At 44.6% G+C, this 25,254-nt stretch overlaps 1 protein-coding gene across 1 annotated transcript in view; it reads right to left on the reverse strand.

Moving 5' to 3' along the window:
- The window catches only part of MAP4K5 (mitogen-activated protein kinase kinase kinase kinase 5), a 171,869-nt gene that overhangs the window by 66,683 nt on the left and 79,932 nt on the right, over positions 1-25,254 (reverse strand). The window contains exons 4-8 of the mRNA XM_089654856.1: positions 16,512-16,576; positions 10,098-10,153; positions 7,472-7,519; positions 1,917-1,959; positions 725-797 (exon numbers count right to left, since the gene is read on the reverse strand). Coding sequence (XP_089510982.1) covers positions 725-797; positions 1,917-1,959; positions 7,472-7,519; positions 10,098-10,153; positions 16,512-16,576 — 285 coding nt within the window. The remainder of the gene's footprint in view (positions 1-724; positions 798-1,916; positions 1,960-7,471; positions 7,520-10,097; positions 10,154-16,511; positions 16,577-25,254) is intronic.

The following is a 25,254-nucleotide window of genomic DNA, read 5'->3' on the forward strand; positions in this document are numbered from 1 at the left end:
CTATGGAACCCTCTCCGGATCTTCAAAACATACAGGGGTGTAGTTATTTAGCCCCCAGGAAACAATATCAATGATAAAAAAAAAAGTCAACATAGGACTTTATCAGCTCACAGGAATTTCATCAAGATCAACAGGTATTTTTTTTTAATTATGAAACAGGTATAACAAACCATTTTAACTGAATATTTAACAGAGCAAAAGGGACCGAATCAGATAAGTTCACATTAAGGGCTCATCCACGCCATGGTGCAGAGACGTCGTGGTCTGCAAGGGCACAACAAAATACATTTTTCTCTATGTGTCCTGTTCGCACCACAACACTGGTATTTATTCTGCGCAGGAATCTGAAATGTGTATAAAACTCATTGAAGTGGGCAAGAAAACGGATATAAACTGATGTCTCTGCAAGTGAAATCTGCGTGTCAGTTTCCATCAGTTTTTCTACACGAATGGTGTGAACGAGGCCTAGAGTTTGCATACTTTTTATAGCACATGGTTTTGTAATGGGACGTTCAACAAGCTCAGGTAAGTGTGATAAGGTGTCCACAAAATTTGGCCAAAAAGTTTAGCAACCAATCAGTTTCCCCCTTTCTTCCTACCACACTACACTTGACAGAAGAAAGAGATGATGTGATTGGCTGTTACTAACCTGGTACTTCATTTAGATTATTAGAGTAATGAGACCCACTGTACCCAAGAGAGTGGTAGAGGAGTCTTTCCTTACCAGTATGGGGTTCCGATAAAAGATTTCCTCTTGGCAATGGTTGCTGTTATTTTGGCTGCCACACCAAAGTCCGCTGTGAAAATAAAGTTAAAAGAAACATCCATGAGAGATAGTAAGCTGACCATTTTAAAGGGTATCTTCTTCCTGAATGCAGGCAATCATTTTGGTTTTGATGCAACTGAGCCTGAATTTGCAAATAGGGAGCAAAAACCAAACAAACAGTATATTCAAAACAATGTGGCCCTATACCCAAGCCGAATCATCTTGGGCAGAGGGCCAGAGATTTTTAAGTGAAGGTTTAGGATTTGGGTATCCTTGCTGTAACATATAGTTGCCCAGAATGGGGGATGAGGTTTGACAACACAGCCAAAGACATGCTGGTAGGTTAATTGGATCCTGTCTAAATTGTCCCTAGTATGTGTATGAATGTGAGTTAGGGACCTTAGATTGTACACCGCTTGAGGGTTAGGGACCTTAGATTGTATGCCCCTTGAGGGTTAGGGACCTTAGATTGTATGCCCCTTGAGGGTTAGGGACCTTAGATTGTATGCCCCTTGAGGGTTAGGGACCTTAGATTGTATGCCCCTTGAGGGTTAGGGACTGATGTGAATGTACAATATATATGTAAAGTGCTGCGCAAATTGACGGCACCATATAAGTACCTGAAATAAATACACAATAGGAAATGCACAGGAATGCACTGTACAGTTCCAGTGTCATTCACATGCAGTTCTGTGCGGTGTGATTTCATCCCATTGATTTTGCATGCTTAATTTTTTGGAAACCCACTGCAACCAGATCGTGTGGTACTTTTGTAGCATGACCTGTGTTTGGGGTGTTGTTGGTATTGCTGCAGATCACAAGGGCAGTGCATTTGGAATGCGGTGCGGGAAACATGCATAGATTGAGCACTGTGTTCTACTGGGAACGGGCCCTAAAAAAACTAATGTAGCCACCTGAGCTGAATGTACAGTATATTATGTTTTAGTTCTTAGGTTTGGATAAATGAACATTTTCTGGAGTTCGAGTATCCAAATCCAGTCAGTCAGTGACAGGAGAACTACAAATTCCAGCAGGCCTCATCTGTTGGTCTGCAAGGCATTTTGAGAAATGTAGTTCCATAGCAGCTGAAGGGTTCTGGTTTGCCATTCTCTGCAGCACTATAAAAACAAAAAGGATATACAGGCATTACCTAGTTTGACATCTCCATTGTCTGTAAGCAGTATGTTGGCACCCTGAAAGAGAAAAAAAAACTTGTTTTAGCAGAATTGTATTGTTACAGCCATCAGCAAAAATAGAGACAGCATCATCCATCTCAATACCACAAGGACAATTATTAATCATGAGAACATAGCCAGTACTTTAGGACTTCAATAGATCACACTGAGTAATAGAGCTAACCTTGTTATCAGTGAGATCTCTTACAATGTATGTAGTATTTACCATAGGGTGTATTTGGGTGACTCCCAGGGAAGTTTGCTCTCAATTCAATTAATGCTGATTGTATATATATGTCTCTTTATATGTGTTCTCATTGACTAAAGCAGGATTGCATGTTACAGAGGCGCCTTCATGCATTCCATATATATTTACAAATGTATGCAACCAAGTCCTAATTTGACAATTAGCACTCAATGATGGAGTGTATGCTTTTTCCCTCTATTTTGTACACTGGATGAACAGCCTTCCCACGCTGCAGCATTCACATAGACTTCGCCATTTATATTGTATCTTCCGCTCGTCTCCTAAGGTCCTCAAACGCAAAACATTACTGATTACAAAACTTTGATAACCACAGATTACCCATCAGAACCACAATATACCAACGTGAGACTTATCAGACACCAATACACTATACCAGGGCTTAAAATATCAAGTCCTGAGCTACTAGCCAGGCCTTTGAGTTACTCGCCACACACACACACACACACAGACATGTGTACACACGTGCATAGAGACACCTGTACACACACACACACACACACACGCATAGAGACACCTGTACACACACGCATTGAGACACCTGTACACACACAAAGACATGTACATGCACACACACTCCTGTACACACACAAAGATATGTACAAACACACACAGAAATATGCACACACACACATAGACACATGTAGACACACACATATACATACAGACACATGTAGACACACACACAGGCACGTACAGACACGCATACACACAGATACATGTACATAAACAGAAATACACACGCACAGACACATGTACATACATACACAGACACATTGCCTCTGCCTCACTCCCACAATCTTCTGGTGCCAGGGGGGGTTCATAAAACTAAGGGGCTGTCATGGGTTCTCATCGAGAGTCCGACTATGCACGCCTTTTCGGCCTAGCTGCTCCAATCGCAGAAGATGTACTACAGCTTCTACAAATAAAACAATTTGTGAAATGTGGGCTTGGAGCGATTATCCACCCATCCTTCATTCACATCTAGCTATAATACGGCTTCTTCGAATGGTGCGGTTACACAAAAAGGGCAGGTATGGTTAGGCAAGCCATAGACTGTGCAAATTTCTTTTCTGCAACCCGTGCTCGATTCCCACATCAACACAGACAGCGTTGACAGGGGAATCCCTCCTGCTGAGCCACTGTGTTCTCCCAGCAGGGGAAGCCATCCCCGCCAGCGGAACACATCGATTATTGCTAGCCGCTATAACAGCCGCTAGCAATAATCACATATAAAATCTGGGAGGCTGGTTGTACTCAAGGTAAATCGATCAATCAACTTGCGTACATTCAGCCTGCCCATACATGGTTCGAATCTCGTCCAGTCCCTGCTGAACTGGCAATGATTTGAACCATTTATGGCCGACTTTATGCTCTATTGAGGAGAGCCTGTGACAGCCTCTTAGTGGTATTAAGTGGAGGGTTTGGGGGTGCGGGGGGGCAAAGGAAGATTGCAACTAGAAGCAAAGGAAAAAGCACAAGGGACACATACTAATGACAGTATGTTATATCCCTTGTGCTCATTTTTCTATTTTTGGTACACTTAGACTTATTATTTTGATGAATACTTTTATGGAGAACAAAAACTTCACCCAAAAGGGGACGTTCCACTATAAGGCTTTGTCCCCCTCTACCTATTAAGTACTGGCACCTTTTCTATATTAGTATAGTGTATTGCACACCTCGAAATTACCACTCGCCTGTTCACATTGGGCGAGTGGAAATACGATGGGGGCGAGCAGCACGGGGACCAGGGGTGTGTGGAAGGAGCGGCAGTGGGGGCACTGACAAACAGCTATCTCCTGTATGGTTTTCAATGAAACAGCTGAAAGGCGCGGGAGGGAGAGGAGGAGAATCGGCTTTCAGCTGCTTCATTGAAAGCCATACAGGGAGATCGCTGCTCGTCACTGTCCCCACCACCACCCCTTCCACACACGCCTGTTCCCGGCACTGCTTGTACCCCCCTCACCCCCACCCCCCGCAGTGTGCTCCTCAGTGAAAAACAAAAACAAAAAGAGCAACACTCTAATGTATCGCAGTAAAAAAGTAAATGTAACTAAGCAAATTTGTGTTTTTCCTGAACCTAAACCACTCCAAATAACCTCTAAGTTTATTAACCCTCAACCGCACCTCTAAATGTAACCAAGAAGCTTACGTAAAAGTGTAACGAAAGGCAAAATTTTTTTTTTTTTTCATTTTAGAAACAATAAGGGAGGGTTATAACCCCTGTCAGATTTCTTTTTTGTTTGCCATCTGTGTCCCATTGGCAAGATTTGCCTTCACTTCCTATCTCATAGCTAAAACAGGAAGTGAGAGGAAATCCCTGCAAAGCAAAGGTATCCTGGTACGTCACCAGAACTAAAGTCCCCATTGAAAGATTTCCCCTCTATTACAGTTTTGATGTCTACCCAAAATTTGGGATCTTTTATTTTTCACTTTTAATGATGACATTAAGCAGGACAAATAGAGAGTGAATCTCCCTAATGGGGACAGACAGCAGTAATAATACCTGACAGATGTACTAATCCCTCTGCACTCTATCAAAAACTAATAAAAAAAAAAAACTAACCATTTTGTCATTAGTTACACTTTACGCTACTCCTAAGGCCTCTTTTTCATTGTTCTTTCTATCCTGCATTTTGGAAAGAAGCTAAATTGTACAGAAACAGCAAGAAAAAATGTGAACATCGGTATTCAAACGGGTCATTTGGTTCCTGGGTAGGTTTTACACTTACTTGCTTTACACTTGTATAGTATTTAACAGTGAGCATACCCCTGAAGGGGGTCTTCAGGGTCTAGGTTCCACAGGGGTGGACCAAGAGCCTGGACCTGTATAGCACCCTGCGGTTAACTACAACCATTGCATCAAGTAGAGTGGAATGCTGAAGCTGAATCCAGTGGCCACAGTAAAGTTACGAGCTGTTCCCACAGCGTGGGTCTAGGCCAGTGGTTCTCAACCTGGGGGTCGAACGACCCTTTCACAGGGGTCCCCTAAGACCATCAGAAAACACATATTTCCGATGTGTAAAGAGCAGCTACTGTGTAGAAAGCAGCTGCTGTGTTGAAAGCAGCTACTCTGTTAAAAGCAGCTACTGTGTTGAAAGCAGCAGTATTGGAGGTAAAACGACACTCATGAATTATAATTACTGGATAAATAATTTTATGGTTGGGGGTCACCACAACATGAGGAACTGTATTAAAGGGTCACGGCATTAGGAAGGTTGAGAACCACTGGTCTAGGCATTGCTGTATAGGTTTTAGCGAGGTTGTACCAATCAGGATGCATGGCTTCTATTGAATTAGAAGAAAGTGAAGGGTTGATTGAAGAATCAAAAGTAAAATAAACGAGTAAAAGTGTTACTAAACCCAGTCCCTGCATTCACTATGTCTGGTCTCCCAGAGTACACAGAACATGGAAATGCAATTATCTTAGTAAATATAAACTGCTAAATACCTTTTCTCATCAGTAGTTACAGCAGTGTTGTGGCTTCTATCAGTGTCCAGCAGAGCACTGGTTAAAACTTGTAGGAGAAATTTTCTTTCTGCTCGAGGATGCAGAACCCCTGACCTCTGTCTGTACAGTGCTTACTGGCCTTCTGCTGATCACATGCACACTCCCAAGAAAAAAAAAAAACTCTAGCAATACACACCATGTGCAGCTTGTCCCCCAAAGCTCTATTCTATCAGTAGATGGACTGGGGACAGTATAAAAAGGGGAGTATCAAAGAAGATAGGATCAATGCGGAGGATTAACCCCTTAGGTCCCACAGCGAGTATAATCAGCATGTTTACTCAGACTGATTTTAATGTTGTGGGCAGGGGCAGACTCACCATTTGGAAACTCGGGCACTGCCCGAGGGCCCGGGGTCAGTAGGGGGTACCCATGAGATTTCCCTGGTACCGTTTTTAAAAGCTTTTTTGTGTTTGGGCAAGGACACAGGGGCCCCATGAGTTGTCAGTCCGCCCCTGGTTGTGGGTTAGTGACACTTTAAGCTCAGACTGATTTCTCTGTAAGGGAGAAGTTGTTCATCACCTTGGCCCACTAGCAAAAAAAAGTAGGGCTCACAGAGCGAAGCAGAGTCTTGGGGTCCATTCACACTTGTGCGACTTCAAAATTGTGCGGTTTTCATTGTGACTACAGTGCGACTTGACTTTAGTTTGACGCGACTTTGGACAAGTGTGACACAAACACTTTGACCAAAAATGTTTGTGCTGTACAAAGTCAACATTCCTGTGCGACGTTCAAGCGACTTTGGAGGGTTTACATTAAAGTCTATGGCCCTCAAGTCGCATTAAAGTCGGACTTTGAAGTCACACAGATATGAATGTTAACCATTGGGAAACATGGGGTGCAACTTGTTATGCGACTTTAGACCCCAAAGTCGCATGAAAAACCGCACAAGTGTGAATGGGCTCTTAGTGGGACACCTCAGAGGGTGTGGTTGAGGTGTCCTAAAAGTTTTACATTTTGCCAGTGTCCAGTCACCTGAAGGTAGCAGCCTATAACCCAGGGTCAATGAATATTAAAGCCTGTGTCCTGTACGATTGGTACTCAAAGGAGCCATTTCCATCCGAACGTTTCTATATGTTGTGCTTTGGCGAAATACAGCCACAAGCTAGAAGAAGCACACTCATTCATTTTAATGGCCCAGCATGCAAACTGGAGTCAAAAGCATGCATTTTTAAAACCACTTTTTTTTATTCTCCTAGAAGCCTTCCTCCTGGCAGCAGCAGTTTTGCAGAAAAAAAAATGCCCGACGCTTGTCAAAGTGTCTAACGCTTTTACAAGCATTTACAGGCATCAAGTGTTTGGGCGTTAATTCATTTCACTGACCAGAATAATCATTTAGCCTTAACGAGTGTTTAGACGCGTTTACAAGCATCAAGCGTTTTTTTCTGCCAAAACGCTGCTGCTCACGGACGCACTGGCAATGGGTTTTTTTCCTGCCTCTATGTGTGCATGGACACATAGGTGAACATGGTGGATTGTTTGAAAGCAGGGAAAAAAAACAAAAAACAAAAACAAACAAACCGTCCAATACCCCTAAACTTGGCAGTAAAAATGTCCTTTGTGCATGAGGCCTACCAACGGATATGGTCCCATAAAGTGAACCTAAGCCGAATATCAGCATTGAAAGAATACCACCCTGTCATTCATATCAAGTCAATATTTTCTGAAGCCATCAAAAGTTTGCACCCAAAGTTTGTTTCCAGAGGCAATCGTTCTGCATACATCTGACTCCTTATCACTGTGGTGACACTCACCTTAATATCTCTGTGCATTTTCCCCTTACTGTGCAAATATGCCAGACCCTGTATGTAAGAAATCAAACAACAACATGAGAAAATAAAAATTCGAATGCATCAAAGGCAAGGACTGACACAGAGATTTTGATAAGAGCAAAGGCCTTCCACAAAAGAAATATGTATATTTCACCAGCCTAATATTCCCCATAACACAGGAGTTAAGACAGGAGGTGACAGTCACCTGATCTCCCGATTTGGTCTTGTCTATAGTTAGTTCTACAAGCTGGCGTCTGGTTGCTGTCAGAAAAGTTAGGAAACCTGTCTGATTGGCTACCAATCTCCCAATGTATGTGGGGGAAATAGTGCCTCATTAATGGTGTCAGTGGGAGGAATAGTTCCCTATTGTTGGTGTCAGTGGGGGGAAATGGTGCCCCATCATTGGTGTCAGTGAGAGGAATAGTTCCCTATTGTTGGTGTCAGTGGGGGGGAAATGGTGCCCCATCATTGGTGTCAGTGGGAGGAATAGTTCCCTATTGTTGGCGTCAGTGGGGGGAAATGCTGCCTCATCATTGGTATCAGTGGGAGGAATAGTGCCCCATCATTGGTGTCAGTAGGAGGATTAGATCCCCATTCATTGGTATCAGTGGAAGGAAAAGTGCCATATCATTTGTGTAAATGAGAGGAATAGTGCACAATCATTGGTGTCAGTGGGAGGATTAGTTCCCCATCATTGGTGTCAGTGGGAGGGCCAGTTTGTCTATTGTCCGTGGAAAGAAAAAGTGCCGTATCATTTGTGTCAGTGGGAGGATTAGTTCCACATTCATTGGTATCAGTGGAAGGAAAAGTGCCCCATCATTGGTATCAGTGGAAGGAAAAGTGCCCCATCATTGGTATCAGTGGAAGGAAAAGTGCCCCATCATTGGTGTCAGTAGGAGGATTAGATTCAGATTCATTGGTATCAGTGGAAGGAACAGTGCCATATCATTTTGTGTCAGAGAGGGGAACAGTGCAAAATCAATGGTGTCAGTGGGAGGATTAGTTCCCCATCATTGGTGTCAGTGGGAGGACCAGTTTGTCCTTTGTTTGTGTCAGTGGGAGCAAGAGTTTCCTCATTGTTGGTCTCAGTGGGAGAAATAGTACTCCTCCATTGCTATTGGTAAGAGGAAAGGTGCCCCATCATTGGAGTCGGTGGAAGAAATAGTGCCCAATTATTGGTGTTGGTGGAAGAAATTGTGCCCCATCATTGGTGTCAATGGGAGGAATAGCGCCCCCCCTATTGATGTCAGTGGGAGGACCAGTTTCTCAGTTGTTGGTGTCAATGGGAAAAATAGTACTGCTCCATTGGTGTTGGTGAGAGGAAAGGTGCCCCAACGCTGGTATTGGTGGAAGAAAATAGTGCCCAGTCATTGGTGTCAGTGGAAGGAATAGTGCTCCATCGCTGGTGTCAATGGGAGAAGTAGCGCCCCATTACTAGTGTCAGTGGAAAGAATAGTGCTCCATCATTGGTGTCAATGGGAGGAATAGTTCCCATCATTGGTGTCAATGGGAGGAATAGTTCCCATTACTGGTGTCGATGGAAAGAATAGTGCTCCATCATTGGTGTCAATGTGAGGAATAGTTCCCATCATTGCAGTGACCAGTAGTACACTGCAGCCAGACTTTGTATCTTGCACTAAATATTTAGGCAGAATGTAAACACCACAGGCAACTTAAAAAAGAAAAAAAGCTGTGACTGAGAGACTTTAAGGGCAGCTCAGCAAAACCGAAAGAGGATATCTGGGACACCGAGAATGTGTGCATGTGTACCTACACCAACTGAGCTTCTTAAACATGCAGTATGTGGGGAAGAATCACAACACACAGGTCAGGGAACGGCACTGACCACTTCCTCAGCTTGTGTTTAAGGTCAGAAAAGAACTCCCACACTGAAAACTGAGAAGTATTTCATATCAAAAAATGTTTTTGGGTGTGTTGAGGCAGGCTATGTCTGTAACTAGGCTTTCACGGTTGTCCTTGGTAGGGCAGTATCCCACTCTGACATCCCAAGTAAAGCACATGTTCTGAGGTTCCCCCTTTAAATTTCTTGGGTCCATAAAATACAATGAAAAATCCTCTAGGAAGAGATCTGAGTTACAGTATCATCAGACCTTGTGTGGAATACAGGAAGAGCGCCCCCTAGTGAAGGACTTCTTTGACTTTGAGTTCATAGTGGAGCCCTGGCGGCCAAAGCAGGATCAGGAGTCAGATACAATTTTCCTCCATAAACAAAGTAAACACATTCCGTCCATAACTGAAAAAATGATGTTTTATTTTATGGCAAAGTAAAATGTAAAGATTGCGGATATTTCCTTAGCGCTACAAGGTGTCCATTTTTAATTTGAAGATTGTTTTCTTTGCAGCTGTTGGTATCCCTATATAAAGCCAGCTGGTGCTTCTACCTAGTTTGTCAGATGTTCACAGGTAAACCCACCTTGGCAAACGAAGAGCCGACACCTACAATACCTGCCAGGACGGATTATACAGACGCAGATGGGTGAAAGGTCTTCTCAGGCCTGTTCATCCATCACAGGCTGGAAATTAATTTAGAATCCTTGACACACATATAATAATTGGAACACCGTGGATTCAGCTAAACATTTGTTACCTGCACGGTTTCCCGACACATATAGGCAATCTGGTTTTCGGACAGCGGTCCCGTAACTGAAAGAGAAACGGATGCACTTGACAGTCATACAATGCAAAATGTGTCATAAGGACATAGCTCAATTAATAGGATAAGCATTTAACTAGAGCCAACATCCAGGTTCCCACTTACTGCACCTCTCTGACAGTGGGAGCCTTCTATGGTGCTCACATCTGTGTACATTTGTGTATAGATAAAAAAAAACAAAAAACAGTATAACCCCCCCTCCATTTATAAGCAATCACATACCCTCTGTTCCCAGCTGCATAAGGAGCTGAGAGAGCTGGAGGAGGAGAAACAGCAGTACACTGATCTTCTCAGTGAAAGGCTGACATGGGGAGGGCGGCAGGGGGTGCTTAGAACAAGTCTGATCGTTGGAGGGGAGCAGACGAATTTCCAATTTCCAAGCACAGCTAGAGAACTGACCCTACTGTGCTCTCATGTATAGTTTGGTCAGATTCTGTTTTTGATAGAGAACCAATGGGACTGGCAGGATCACCAGGGATTTCACACAAAGAAAGCAATAAAGAACAGGATACATTTTCATGCAAGAATATGGTACAGCAGGAACATATCAGGAATATGGAATGTTGGGTTTACAAACTCTTTAATCCCTTTTTTCTTTTCAGGTTTCCCTTCTGATCTATTATAACAATGCTGCTTTGATGTCAAATGTGGCACAAGCAATTTTTGAGGGCCTGTTGAGAACACAGTTGTGGAAGCATCGATTTGTAAAGGGGTTGTAATAATCTCAATCTCTCACTAGTTTTTTCTGCAATATTCAGCTTCACTCTAGAGCTTTCTCCTGCAGTACTTCTATTCAGCTGCAAGATGTCCTCAGTCTGGAGGCTAATATCATTCATCCCGAACCTCCATGGCCTGTGACTGGACAGTGACAGGAGAAGCAGCACAGTGATCAGCTTATCTCTCGGTCAGCATGCTTTATGAAAGCACATTATGCGATTGCCTTTTTTGCGGCTGCTTACATAGTTAGTCTGACTGAAAAAAAGTCTATCCAGGTCAACCATATATATAAAAAAAAAAAAAAAAAAAGTTATAATCCTACACCCACAGTTGATCCAGAGGAAGGCAATAAAACCCAGCAAAGCATGATCAAATTTGCTCCTGCTGGGGAAAAAAATTCCTTCCTGATCCCCCGAGAGGCAATCGGATATTCCCTGGATCAACTTCACCTATAAAATGTTAGTATCCAGTTATATTATGTGTATTCAAGAAAAAATCCAGGATTTTTTTTAAGCAATCCACTGAGCTGGCCAGAACCAACTCGAGGGAGTCTATTCCACATTTTCACAGCTCTCCCTGACAAGAAACCTTTCCGTGTTTGGAGATGAAATTTCTTTCCCTCCAGATGTAAAGAGCGCCCCCTTGTCCTCTGTGATGACCTCAGGGTGAATAACTCTACACCGAGTTCACTATATGAACCACTGATGTATTTATACATGGAGATCATATCCCCCCCTTATGTATTATACATGGAGATCATATCCCCCCTTATGTATTATACATGGAGATCATATCCCCCCCTTATGTATTATACATGGAGATCATATCCCCCTTATGTATTATACATGGAGATCATATCCCCCCTCATGTATTATACATGGAGATCATATCCCCCCCTCATGTATTATACATGGAGATCATATCCCCCCCTCATGTATTATACATGGAGATCATATCCCCCCCTCATGTATTATACATGGAGATCATATCCCCCCCTCATGTATTATACATGGAGATCATATCCCCCCCTCATGTATTATACATGGAGATCATATCCCCCCCTCATGTATTATACATGGAGATCATATCCCCCTCATGTATTATACATGGAGATCATATCCCCCCTTATGTATTATACATGGAGATCATATCCCCCCTTATGTATTATACATGGAGATCATATCCCCCCTTATGTATTATACATGGAGATCATATCCCCCCTTATGTATTATACATGGAGATCATATCCCCCCTTATGTATTATACATGGAGATCATATCCCCCTTATGTATTTATACATGGAGATCATATCCCCCTTATGTATTATACATGGAGATCATATCCCCCTTATGTATTATACATGGAGATCATATCCCCCTTATGTATTATACATGGAGATCATATCCCCCCTTATGTATTATACATGGAGATCATATCCCCCTTATGTATTTATACATGGAGATCATATCCCCCCTTATGTGTTATACATGGAGATCATATCCCCCCTTATGTATTATACATGGAGATCATATCCCCCCTTATGTATTATACATGGAGATCATATCCCCCTTATGTATTTATACATGGAGATCATATCCCCCTTATGTATTTATACATGGAGATCATATCCCCCTTATGTATTATACATGGAGATCATATCCCCCTTATGTATTATACATGGAGATCATATCCCCCTTATGTATTATACATGGAGATCATATCCCCCCTTATGTATTATACATGGAGATCACATCCCCCCTTATGTATTATACATGGAGATCACATCCCCCCTTATGTATTATACATGGTGATCATATCCCCCCTTATGTATTATACATGGAGATCATATCCCCCCTTATGTATTATACATGGTGATCATATCCCCCCTTATGTATTATACATGGAGATCATATCCCCCCTTATGTATTATACATGGTGATCATATCCCCCCCTTATGTATTATACATGGTGATCATATCCCCCCTTATGTATTATACATGGAGATCATATCCCCCCCTTATGTATTATACATGGAGATCATATCCCCCCTTATGTATTATACATGGAGATCATATCCCCCCTTATGTATTATACATGGTGATCATATTTTGGTGCCCAAAATTGAACTGCATATTCCAGATAAGTTATTACTAATGATTTGTACAGGAATAATATGATCTCTCTCTCTGGAGGCGAATTCTCTCTCTCACACTCCTCCCTGCTGTACAGGGATGAAAACAAGCTGATACCAGGTCAAATTCAGCTAATTACACTGCTTGGATTAAAACAAAATGATTATATTTACTGATCTATGAATTATTACAAAGCTGCATTGATTTGTAATTTTATTTCTGCCTGTACTTCAGCTTTAAAAATCAGAGTTACAAACACAATAGTTATCCTTTGAGAACGAAAAATATTTTTCCCCCTTTAAGACTCAACTGTAAATTACTGAAAACATCTGGCCAACAGGGTCCTGTCCCAAGAGCTGAGGGGGAATATGTAAAAAAAATTGTTCCCAAACAGAAAAACTGCTTCTGCTATTTTGTATCACCCATGACTGCTGATGAGGGAGAAATTTATTGGCAACATAATAAAAGAAAGCACTGCTGCCTGGCCGGACATTAACCTTAGTTGGATGTCAATAGAAAGACATTTATGGAAGTGTTGAGTCTGACTTGGACAGCGTGAAGAATTAGAGTTGCTGAACTGGGTTGGAAGCATCTAAAAACGGATAGATGTCCAAATGTTAAAGTTATGTTAATATTCTTGCTGGGAAGGATTATAAAGTGTAAAAAGTTCTTAAACATTTACCTTTTCTAAAAGAAAATGCTGCTTCAGGCCTCCATCAGTGCTGCTCGCATGACCAAACTGCTAACAGTCTGCATCCATTCAGCAGCACTGCAGGGAAACAAGAGCGCTATTTTCTCCAGGAAAGGTATTTCATCCATTTTATTACCTTTAACATCGCTTCACGCTAACATTTGCTTACAGGTACACTTTACCCCCTTCATGACCAGGCCCATTTTTTGCTATTATTGCGCAGCCATGCAACACTGTACACAAAATTTTAATCATTTTATTCATACAGATAGAGCATTATTTTGGTGGTTGAGAAAACAACCAATAATAAAAAAAAAAATAAAAAAATAAAAAAAATATCAAAGTTTCTTTATAAATTTAGGCCAAAATGTATTCTGCTACATGTCTTTGGTGAAAATAAAATCCCAACAAGTGTATATTAATTGGTTTGTGTGAAAGTTATAGCATCTATGGTGTATATACTGAGATTTATGCAGCTATGATGCTATACTGGTAATGGCGGTGATCAGCAACTTACAGTGTGACTGTGATGGTATGGCAGGCCACTGACACTGGTTGGGAAGGACACAGACCTCACTAGTGACACAGTAATCAGATATAATTCTGTACACTGTACTAATGACACTGACTGGGAAGGGGTGATCTTCAAGGGGTTAACTGTGTGTCTAACAAGTGTAATACATGCTGCTTTTACTTACAGATCTGGCTGTTTTTCTCCCTGCTTTTCTGCTTTTTGCAGTCTTTGTACAGAGTCCTGTGTGTTCTTAAAACCAGGACTCTATTCTGTGAATGGCCACAGCTGATACACAGCCAAAATCATTGGCTGTAACTGGCTAACTGACTTGTGTGGTACCCATTTACAGCAGAGATCAGCAGGGGGAACATGCACACGCCCAAAACCTAGAAGCAGGCCCGTGTCATACAGTATTTGGCAGTGCCTGCCCACTCCCAGTCAGGGTGGATTTGACTTAAAGCATTTAACTGAATGAAATCGATTCATTCAGGTTTTTTTTTTTCGTTGTGATTAGCCGTGGCTAATCACATGACACAGATGGACTGTGATGGGCCTAGCCCAGGGGTGGGCAAACTTTTTGACTTGAGGGCCGCAATGGGTTCATATATTGGACCCGGGGGCCGGACCAAGAGTAGATGAATGATGTGTATGTGTCATCCATAGTAAGTATAGTAATATTCCCTCATAGTAAGCATAGTAATTCATCCCCCATATAGTAATTCATCCCCCATATAGTAATTCATCCCCCATATAGTAATTCATCCCCCATAGTAATTCATTCCCCATATTAAGTCCCCAAGTCCCCCCTGTGTCAATTTACTTACCTTTGCTCCGCGCGTTCCTCTCGCCGTGTTCCCGCGCCGTTCCGGTCTTCAGGGCGGACTGTGAGAGGAGCCTAGCTCCCCTCACGTTCGTCACGCTGCCCCGCCTAAACACATCCTGACAGCCATCCTGACAGTATCACGCTCCACGGGCCGGATTAAAAGGTCCGTCAGGCCGTATACGGCCCGCGGGCCGTAGTTTGCCCATTGCTGGCCTAGCCTGTGAATGCTGTAAAAGAAAACAAACTCTCTTGAGCTCTATGACCCAACACAGGGTAGGTAGATGGAGTCAGGACTTGGAAGTTTCTACCACCAGTGAAAATGGGGTTATGCAGCTCCAAACAAGGCTGGGGAAGCCCGACCAGTACTGTGAAGCGAAAACAAAGAGCGCACCAACCTTGCGCATTACCTCAGTAAGCCAAAATGTATTACAGAATAATACTCGCAAACACTGAAGTATATCATGCCTGTAAGTCCTCAAAGGGACTAAAGATAAAAGCAGCCTGCGCGAGTCCCATCAAAGAAGTGGACACTCAGGAAACTTTTGACGCGTTTCGAAGGACAAACCTTCTTCATCAGAGCTTGACCAAGTCCCTTTGAGGACTTACATGCATGATATACTTCAGTGTTCCTGAGTATTATTCTGTAATGAATAAATTTTGGTTTACTGAGGTAATGCGCAAGGTTGGTGCGCTCTATGTTTGTTTTCACTTTACAGTATGTGATCGCTGTGACCATTCACAGCTAGACAAACTTGTATACAATGGATGGCATGAAAAGAAGCCATCCATTGTATACAACTGTCATGTGACCTGCTGTGACCAGTCACATGGTACTGGCAATGGGGCCGGTACACAGATCTGTCATCGGCCGTGTCCGAGGTACACAGCCGGTGACAGATCTCGCCACAGCGCGGCCCTGCAGGCACACGCAAAGCGCGATCCGGAAACAACGTCATGTGATGCCCTCCCGGAGGGACAAGGTGTTCACCCAGCCATCATTTGACAATAAACCGGGCAGCAAGTAGTTAAACGGACAAATGTCAGGAGGTCCTTGGTCATGTGACCACATAAAGCCTTTGCTGCTTGTAGGCCATACTTTAGCCAATGTGTTATGTAGAAGGACAACTTTATCTGGGTGGTTCACACCGGATGAACTGGAAAATGCATGCATTAACAATTGCTGACGTGTGTTTCTGCTTGCGCGGTGTGGCAGTCACAATTTCGTTTTTCAGGATTTGGAAAATGCAGGTTATTGCAGCATTCAGGCCTTTTTTCTAGTAGGGCAACTCAATGCAATGTGTTGGTATGACTGGGTTCTATATAAAAGAAAAAAAAAAAAGATCTCCGAGCATCCATGTATTTAGTCTGTGCTGGCAAATGTCGTAAAATGAATTACAATTCATCTAGTGTGAACAATCCCTCTACTGTAATTTGCACAATATTCTGGATGTAACAGGTGATCGTGCCTTACCGTGGTATATGTCCTGCAGGGATCCCCCACCGCAGTACTCCATACAGATCCATAGCTTCTCCCGGCTGCAATGTAAACAAGACAGACCAAAGTTTATTATCAGAATTTTACTTTGAGTCATTTAGTACAGGGAAGCTTCAGGTCTAACCACAAACATACAAACAAATGTCAAACTAAGGGTCTGTTTATTTAACAAATAAAAAAAGAAAACAAAAAAAAAAAAAAGAAGAAAAAGGCACAGCTATTCGTCCAGCAAAACTGCATGCACGTTTGTTCTGTGTGAATCAACCAGTAGTCCCTCATTAGCTTTAGGGATTTTTCACACACTGTATAAAGCCAGGGATGTTGTTCAAATGGGGTAAAATTAAATGTTTTCATGGTATTTTCTCTTCTGATCTAATGTTCTTGTTCAAACATTTTATTAACAATTAAACAATGTGACAAGGACAGGTAGACATTACCAATGTACATTGGGCAAGAGATAAAAAGTAAAAGACGCAGCACCAATGTCATTACATTTCTGATAGTGACATATGATTAGAAATTATTAACAATTAATAACAAAAGATGTTGAAAATTTGGCCAGTCGGGGTAATGGCTAACTGGAACATTATAGGGGGATGGGGAAATGTAGAGGAGGGTCAAACAGAGGTGGGAAGAACAGCAATGATGACTCCATGAATGTCAATTGAGAGAATGGCAACACCTATGCACTGCATGAGGAGTGTCAGTGGCAATATCTAGGGTGCCCAGTATACAAATCAAGGAAGAAGAAGTGATTCGTCAAAGTTAGGCGGGAGGAAATGCTCTACCCAGGGACTCCAAATATGTAAGAATTTAGGGATCGTGTCAAGGATTGTGGCTTCCACCTCTGCGTGTATCATGGCTTGTGTTATTCTGGTTTTAACAGCAGTAACACTTAGAGAGGGTGATTTCCAGGATTTCGCTATAACCTGCTTGGCAGCCGTAGTGACTTGCATAAGGAGTTTGAACTGCGAATTGGAAATACCAGGAGAGCATTGATTAAGTAGGACCGTGGTCGGGTCGGGTCGCAACGTGGTAGCGGCTAAGTGTGGATAACATGGTGAAAATTTCAACCCAGAAGGTACGAGCTACTGGGCAATCCCACCACATATGGTAATGTGTTCCTATGTCTGTACAGCCCAGCAATGGGCAAACTACGGCCCGGCGGACCTTTTAATCCGGCCCGCGGAGCGTGATACTGTCAGGATGGCTGTCAGGATGTGTGTAGGCGGGGCAGCGTGACGAACATGAGGGGAGCTAGGCTCCTCTCACAGTCCGCCCTGAAGACCGGAACGGCGCGGGAACACGGTGAAAGGAACGCGCGGAGCAAAGGTAAGTAAATTGACACAGGGGGAACTTGGGGACTTAATATGGGGGATGAATTACTATAGGGGGGATGAATTACTATAGGGGGGATGAATTACTATATGGGGGATGAATTACTATATGGGGGATGAATTACTATAGGGGGGATGAATTACTATAGGGGGGATGAATTACTATGGGGGATGAATTACTATAGGGGGGATGAATTACTATAGGGGGGATGAATTACTATATGGGGGATGAATTACTATATGGGGGGTGAATTACTATGGGGGATGAATTACTATATGGGGGATGAATTACTATATGGGGGATGAATTACTATATGGGGGATGAATTACTATATGGGGGATTAATTACTATGCTTACTATGGGGGAATATTACTATACTTACTATGGATGACACAGTCACAGTCCGCCCTGAAGACCGGAACGGCGCGGGAACACGGCGAGAGGAACGCGCGGAGCAAAGGTAAGTAAATTGACACAGGGGGGGACTTGGGGACTTAATATGGAGGATGAATTACTATAGGGGGGATGAATTACTATATGGGGGATGAATTACTATATGGGGGATTAATTACTATGCTTACTATGGGGGAATATTACTATACTTACTATGGATGACACATACACATCATTCATCTACTCTTGGTCCGGCCCCCGGGTCCAATATATGAACCCATTGCGGCCCTCAAGCGTGTTAAGACTTTATAATTTGTTTCTAGCGCCACGATGTTCTGCGATGATGATTTTGTATTGGCCCAGATGTGGTCCCAATCGGATAAATCCAATTGCCTATCTAAATCCATCTCCCACCTATGGGTATAAGGAGGGGGGGGGGGGAATGCGGTAGCCGGAGTCGTGAGGAGGGTGTATAGGCTTGAAATGAGACCACGTCTATGTGGGTCATTACGCCACGCCCGTTCAAAAAGAGACATAGCGTTAGGCTGAATGGTTTGTGTTGCGTGGGGGGCGTAGAAGTGTCGTAACTGCAAGTATCTAAATATTTCGGAAGCTGAGAGGCTATGTGTTTCCCGTAGCGAGGCAAAGGATTTAAACTTATTCCTCTGCAAGAAATGGTGTGTCCAAAGCACGTAAGCAGAGGTCCATGCTTTGAATGAAAGAGGTGTCAGCCAGGCTGGGGGGGGGAAGGCTGGGTTTCGAAGCTGATCTAATGTTCTTAAGAGTACTGTACCTCTCATTTGAATGTTTTTAAGGCATTTATCTCAGAATTTAATGTTCTTAGGGTATTTTCTCTCAGGATCAGATGTTCCTAATGTATTTTCTCTTTTGATCAAACGTTCTTACGGGATTTTCTCTTGTGAATGAACATTCTCAGGATATTTTATCTCAGTACTGATCTTTCTTAGGATACATTCTCTTCTGATCTAATGTTCTTAAGGTATTTGGTCTTCTGATATAGTGTTCCTAGGGTATTTTCTCTTATGATCGAATGTTCCCAGGATATTTTCATTAAGGATCAAATGGTCTTAGGGTGTTTTCTCTTGGGACTGAATATCCTTAGGAAATATCTCAGGACTCAACATTTTAGGGTATTTTATCCCAGGATTGAATGTTCCTAGGGTATATTTTATTTTGATTGAAAGGTCTAAGGGTATGTTCTTTCAGGATCAAATGTTCTTAAAATATTTGGCATCCAGTACTGCTTATGTTCACCAGAGAAATCCATACCATAATATGTATAATAGTTAAAGTGATATTAAAGGCAATTAAAAAAAAATAATAAAACAAACATCTCATACTTAGCTGCTCTGTGCAGTGGTTTTGCACAGAGCAGCCTCAGTCCTCCTCTTCATGGCCCCTCCCTCCTGCTCCTACAACAAGCACCTTGCTATGGGGCACCTGAGCAAGCTCGCTCCCCAGCCACTGCTCTGCGTGTACACACACACAGTCATGGCTTGGCCCCACCCACTCTCTCTCCTCATTGGCTCACTGGCTGTGATTGACAGCATCAGGAGACAATGGCTCCCACTGCTGTCTCAGCCAATGAGGAGAGAGAGTCCCCGGAGAGATGAGGCTCTTGTACACATCGCTGGATAGAAATGGGGCTAAGTATTTTGGGGGGGGGCTTCCTCCCCATTGCTGGCAGTGTTTGGATGAATCAGCGGATTACATGCACATGCTATGGTCCTGCCCGTGTATTCACAGTTTCTGGGAGTCAGTTCTAGAATTCATAATTACTCTGACCACCATACGAGTTCTAAGCCAGACTGAGGTTTCTTCTCGGGTCTGGAAGAGGACTTGGCTCATTCTAGGGCGGGGTCAGGACCTTGCTGGGTCTCTTATTTTATGCCAGCAAGTCAATAGTACTCAAATGGAATGTAGCCCCTTCCTTAGAATATTGGACATCTCTAGTAAATTCAGTATTTCCCCTATCCAAAGTTACATCTCTCTCCTGAGGTTGTCCCAAGAAATTTCATAAAATTTGGCTGGACTCATCTTCTACTGCTACTTGATATGTCTGTAAGAGGTCTCCCCAGCTCTATTTATGTCCAGCTTCCTTGATGACCTGAAACCCCCTAGCACTGTCCTTTGGTTATATGTGCCAAAGGTAAAAAAAAAAACTTGAGCCTTTACAACCGCTTTAATAAATTCTAAGTACATTTAATTTTACAACATTGGAACAAATAGCATTCACCATATGAATGTTATGTTCACCCTGTGAAAGACAACCTAAATATCAGAAAATAGCACTTTGCACATACTAACCACTTCCCGTCCGGCCAGGGGCAGACTGACCATTTGGAAACTCGGGCACTGCCCGAGGGCCCGGGGTCAGTAGGGGGCCCCATGAGATGCCCCTGGTACCTTTTTCATAGGCTTTTTTGAGTTTGGGCAAGGACACAGGGGCCCCCATGATCCCCTAATGCCCGGGGGGCCCCATGAGTTGTCAGTCCGCCCCTGCATCTGGCCCATGTATATAAACGGCTGGACAGGAGCAGTGCAAGGGCGGGTTGCCGTTCATAATTGGCGCCTGCCATTTTGGACTGCGCACTCCCTAGGAGCACGCTGGAATGTGATCCGGTGCCTGCTGTGTCCGGATCACTGATCGCCGTACGGGACCTCTGTGTGAGGTCCTGATCATGTGATCACTGATTGGCCAATCAGTGATCACATGAATAGTAGTAAGCAAGATGTCACTTTTGACATAATTGCTTACTACGTGTGAAATCTGTTAATGATCATAGAGGTCACATGGTACAAGGCTATTCACAACAGCCTTGGACAATGTGACAAGCTGTGACCAATCACAGCTCACTCAGTATTTCTCATTGGCTGCAAGAATGTAGTCAGAGGGAAGGAGAAATGATTGCTTTTACAGCCTTTATGGGTGTAAAAGCAATCAGTGTAAAAAAAAAAAAAAAAAAAAATCTTCATCACCCCCCACAAGTAGTACAGTTTCACTATGGTGACACTGTACTGCTAGGGTGACAGTATGTTAAAAAAAATAAATATATAAAAATGTAAAAAAAAATAAAAAAAAGTTTAAAATTATAATTTTTGGTTATAAACTAATTTGGGTTATTTTTTTTTTACTAAAAAGATAACTGAATAAATTTTGGCCAAGACTTATGAAGAAAAATTATTTGCAAAATTTTATAAGAAAAACATTTTTTCAAAATTTTTGGACTTTTTCATTTACATAGCAAAAAAAAAATCCCAGTGGTGAACAAATACCACCAAAATAAAGTTTTATCTGTCTAAAAAATGCTAAAGTATTCATATGGGTACAGTGTTGCATGACCGAGCAATTGTTATTCAAAGTGTGACAGCGCTGAATGCTGAAAATTGGCCTGGACAGGAAGGGGGTGAAAGTGTCCAGACTGGAAGGGGGGGGGGAAGTGTCCGGACTGGAAGGGGGGGGAGTGTCCGGACTGGAAGGGGGGGGAGTGTCCGGACTGGAAGGGGGGGGAGTGTCCGGACTGGAAGGGGGGGGAGTGTCCGGACTGGAAGGGGGGGGAGTGTCCGGACTGGAAGGGGGGGGGGGAAAGTGTCCGGACTGGAAGGGGGGGGGGGGGGGGGGGAGTGTCCGGACTGGAAGGGGGGGGGGGGGGAAGTGTCCGGACTGGAAGGGGGGGGGGGGGAAGTGTCCGGACTGGAAGGGGGGGGGAAAGTGTCCAGACTGGAAGGGGGGGGGGAAAGTGTCCAGACTGGAAGGGGGGGGGGAAAGTGTCCAGACTGGAAGGGGGGGGGGAAAGTGTCCAGACTGGAAGGGGGGGGGGAAAGTGTCCAGACTGGAAGGGGGGGGGGGAAAGTGTCCGGACTGGAAGGGGGGGGGGAAAGTGTCCGGACTGGAAGGGGGGGGGGAAGTGTCCGGACTGGAAGGGGGGGGGGGGGGGGGGAGTGTCCGGACTGGAAGGGGGGGGGGGGGGGAGTGTCCGGACTGGAAGGGGGGGGGGGAAGTGTCCGGACTGGAAGGGGGGGGGGGGGGGGAAGTGTCCGGACTGGAAGGGGGGGGGGGAAGTGTCCGGACTGGAAGGGGGGGGGGGGAAGTGTCCGGACTGGAAGGGGGGGGGGGGAAGTGTCCGGACTGGAAGGGGGGGGGGAAAGTGTCCAGACTGGAAGGGGGGGGGGAAAGTGTCCAGACTGGAAGGGGGGGGGGAAAGTGTCCAGACTGGAAGGGGGGGGGGAAAGTGTCCAGACTGGAAGGGGGGGGGGAAAGTGTCCAGACTGGAAGGGGGGGGGGAAGTGTCCAGACTGGAAGGGGGGGGGGAAAGTGTCCAGACTGGAAGGGGGGGGGGGAAAGTGTCCAGACTGGAAGGGGGGGGGGAAAGTGTCCGGACTGGAAGGGGGGGGGGAAGTGTCCGGACTGGAAGGGGGGGGGGGGGGGGAAGTGTCCGGACTGGAAGGGGGGGGGGGGAAAGTGTCCGGACTGGAAGGGGGGGGGGAAAGTGTCCGGACTGGAAGGGGGGGGGGGGAAAGTGTCCAGACTGGAAGGGGGGGGGGGGGGGGGAGTGTCCGGACTGGAAGGGGGGGGGGAAAGTGTCCGGACTGGAAGGGGGGGGGGGAAAGTGTCCGGACTGGAAGGGGGGGGGGGGAAAGTGTCCGGACTGGAAGGGGGGGGGGGGGAAGTGTCCGGACTGGAAGGGGGGGGTGGAAAGTGTCCGGACTGGAAGGGGGGGGGGGGGAGAAAGTGTCCGGACTGGAAGGGGGGGGGGGGAGAAAGTGTCCGGACTGAAAGGGGGGGGGGGGGGAAAGTGTCCGGACTGGAAGGGGGGGGGGGGAAGTGTCCGGACTGGAAGGGGGGGGGGAAAGTGTCCGGACTGGAAGGGAAAGTGTCCGGACTGGAAGGGGGGGGGGGGGAAGTGTCCGGACTGGAAGGGGGGGGGGGGGGGGAAGTGTCCGGACTGGAAGGGGGGGGGGGGGGGAAGTGTCCGGACTGGAAGGGGGGGGGGGGGAAGTGTCCGGACTGGAAGGGGGGGGGGGGGAAGTGTCCGGACTGGAAGGGGGGGGGGGGGGGGGAAGTGTCCGGACTGGAAGGGGGGGGGGGGGGAAGTGTCCGGACTGGAAGGGGGGGGGGGAAGTGTCCGGACTGGAAGGGGGGGGGGAAAGTGTCCGGACTGGAAGGGGGGGGGGGGGGAAGTGTCCGGACTGGAAGGGGGTGAAAGTGTCCGGACTGGAAGTGGTTAATAACATTCCCAAGAGTATTTGTCATTTTTGCACGAACGCAAATATTTATAATTAGACACCTCAGGTCTCATTCGCTCTGAGACCTGTAGATTGTGAATGGGAAATGTGTTCATGCTGCTAGAGCTGCCACATGCCCATGTCAGTATATGGAAAAATAAATTTTTTTTTTCCCCTTTTGAAATAAAGGTTTTACATACATAAAAGATGATCGCTGTAAGCACCCCCGCCAGTGGTAAATGGTTTGTCTCATCCCTGTAACGGATACATCTGCAGGACAGCTTATTCTTTTCAAAAACAGACTTACTGACCAGATCTCCAGATGGAAATAAAAGAAAGAAAGCCAAATGCAGCCATTTAATCTAAGAACTGCTAAGCTGCGATATAATACATGTTTGCTTTTGCATTTAATAGCACTTTAAATCCTTAGGGACATGTTTTCATATGCAGAGGGCATCACAGTCAATGTAGTGAACACAATTAGGTATACAAGTAGTGGCAGACAGCATGACAAGTTTTATGTCACACTCATTGTCTGGGACAAGTGGTGACAGGTGCTCATTATATAGGTCTGTGGTGTTAACAAGAGTATACACCATAGGAGACCACATCAAAGCTGCAGCCGTATAAATCATCAGGAACTAGCGGAGAAGAAAGGCTGGGCATGTCCTAAAGTTATGCCGGTGCATGAAATTCTTGGCTCAAACTACACACCCGTCAGCAACGTGAAAATGTAAGAACTGTGCAGGGGGTTCAATAAAGGGTAAGCCTGGATTCACACTAATGCGTTAATGCGCGTTTCCCACACCGCATTCCTATCGCATTGCCCCGCAATCTGCTGCAGGTATCAGGGCAATAAACGACACCCCCAAAACGCAGGTCACAGACATAGTGGTTTGCCTGCGCCAGATTGCATTGTACAAAACGATCGTATATGCACATCTTTGGTGCGTCACAGTGCAATTTGAACCCATTCAAAATGAATGGGCTCAAAGCGCATGTTAATTGCACAGGAATAGGGTGCTGGTCCTGTGCGGTTCATAGTGTGGAAGTAGAACTCCAGGCAAAAAAAAGCTTTCCAACCTAGTTCTTGCCTCACTGAATCCAGTGAAAGCGTGGAACTATTTCTCTACCCTGCTGAACCTGAAGGGTGATCTTATTCAAGAAACAACCCCAGTGCCAAATATGTTAAAGCAGAATTTCAGAAAATAAGATAAAAATGAATAGTCTGTTTAAAGATAAAATAACAAAACCTGTTTTTATTTCTTTGCAATATTATGCTGGGCAGCACAGTGGCTAAGTGGTTAGCACTTCCGCCTGGCAGTACTAGTGTCATTGGTTCAAATCCCAACCGCGGTGCCACTTGCCTGGAGTTTGCATGTTCTCCCTGTGCCTGCGTGGGTTTCCTCCGGGTACTCCAGTTTCCTCCCACACTCCAAAGACATGCTGGTAGGTTAATTGGCTCCTGTCTAAATTGTCCCTAGTATGTGTATGTATGAATGTGAGTTAGGGACCTTAGATTGTACGCCCCTTGAGGGTTAGGGACTGATGTGAATGTACAATATATATGTAAAGTGCTGTGTAAATTGATGGCGCTATATAAGTACCTGAAATAAATAAAATAAATAAATTTTCAATCTAGAGATATTCCCCCCACCTCCACAGTACTCTATTCTGTTGCTAGATGTCCTTAGTCTGATGACCAGCATTATTCAACTCACATCTTCTGGGCCCAGGTCGT

Source organism: Staurois parvus, unplaced genomic scaffold (assembly GCF_062004578.1).
Source record: "Staurois parvus isolate SC_StPar_1 unplaced genomic scaffold, SC_StPar_1.0 ptg000811l, whole genome shotgun sequence".
NCBI lineage: Eukaryota > Metazoa > Chordata > Amphibia > Anura > Ranidae > Staurois > Staurois parvus.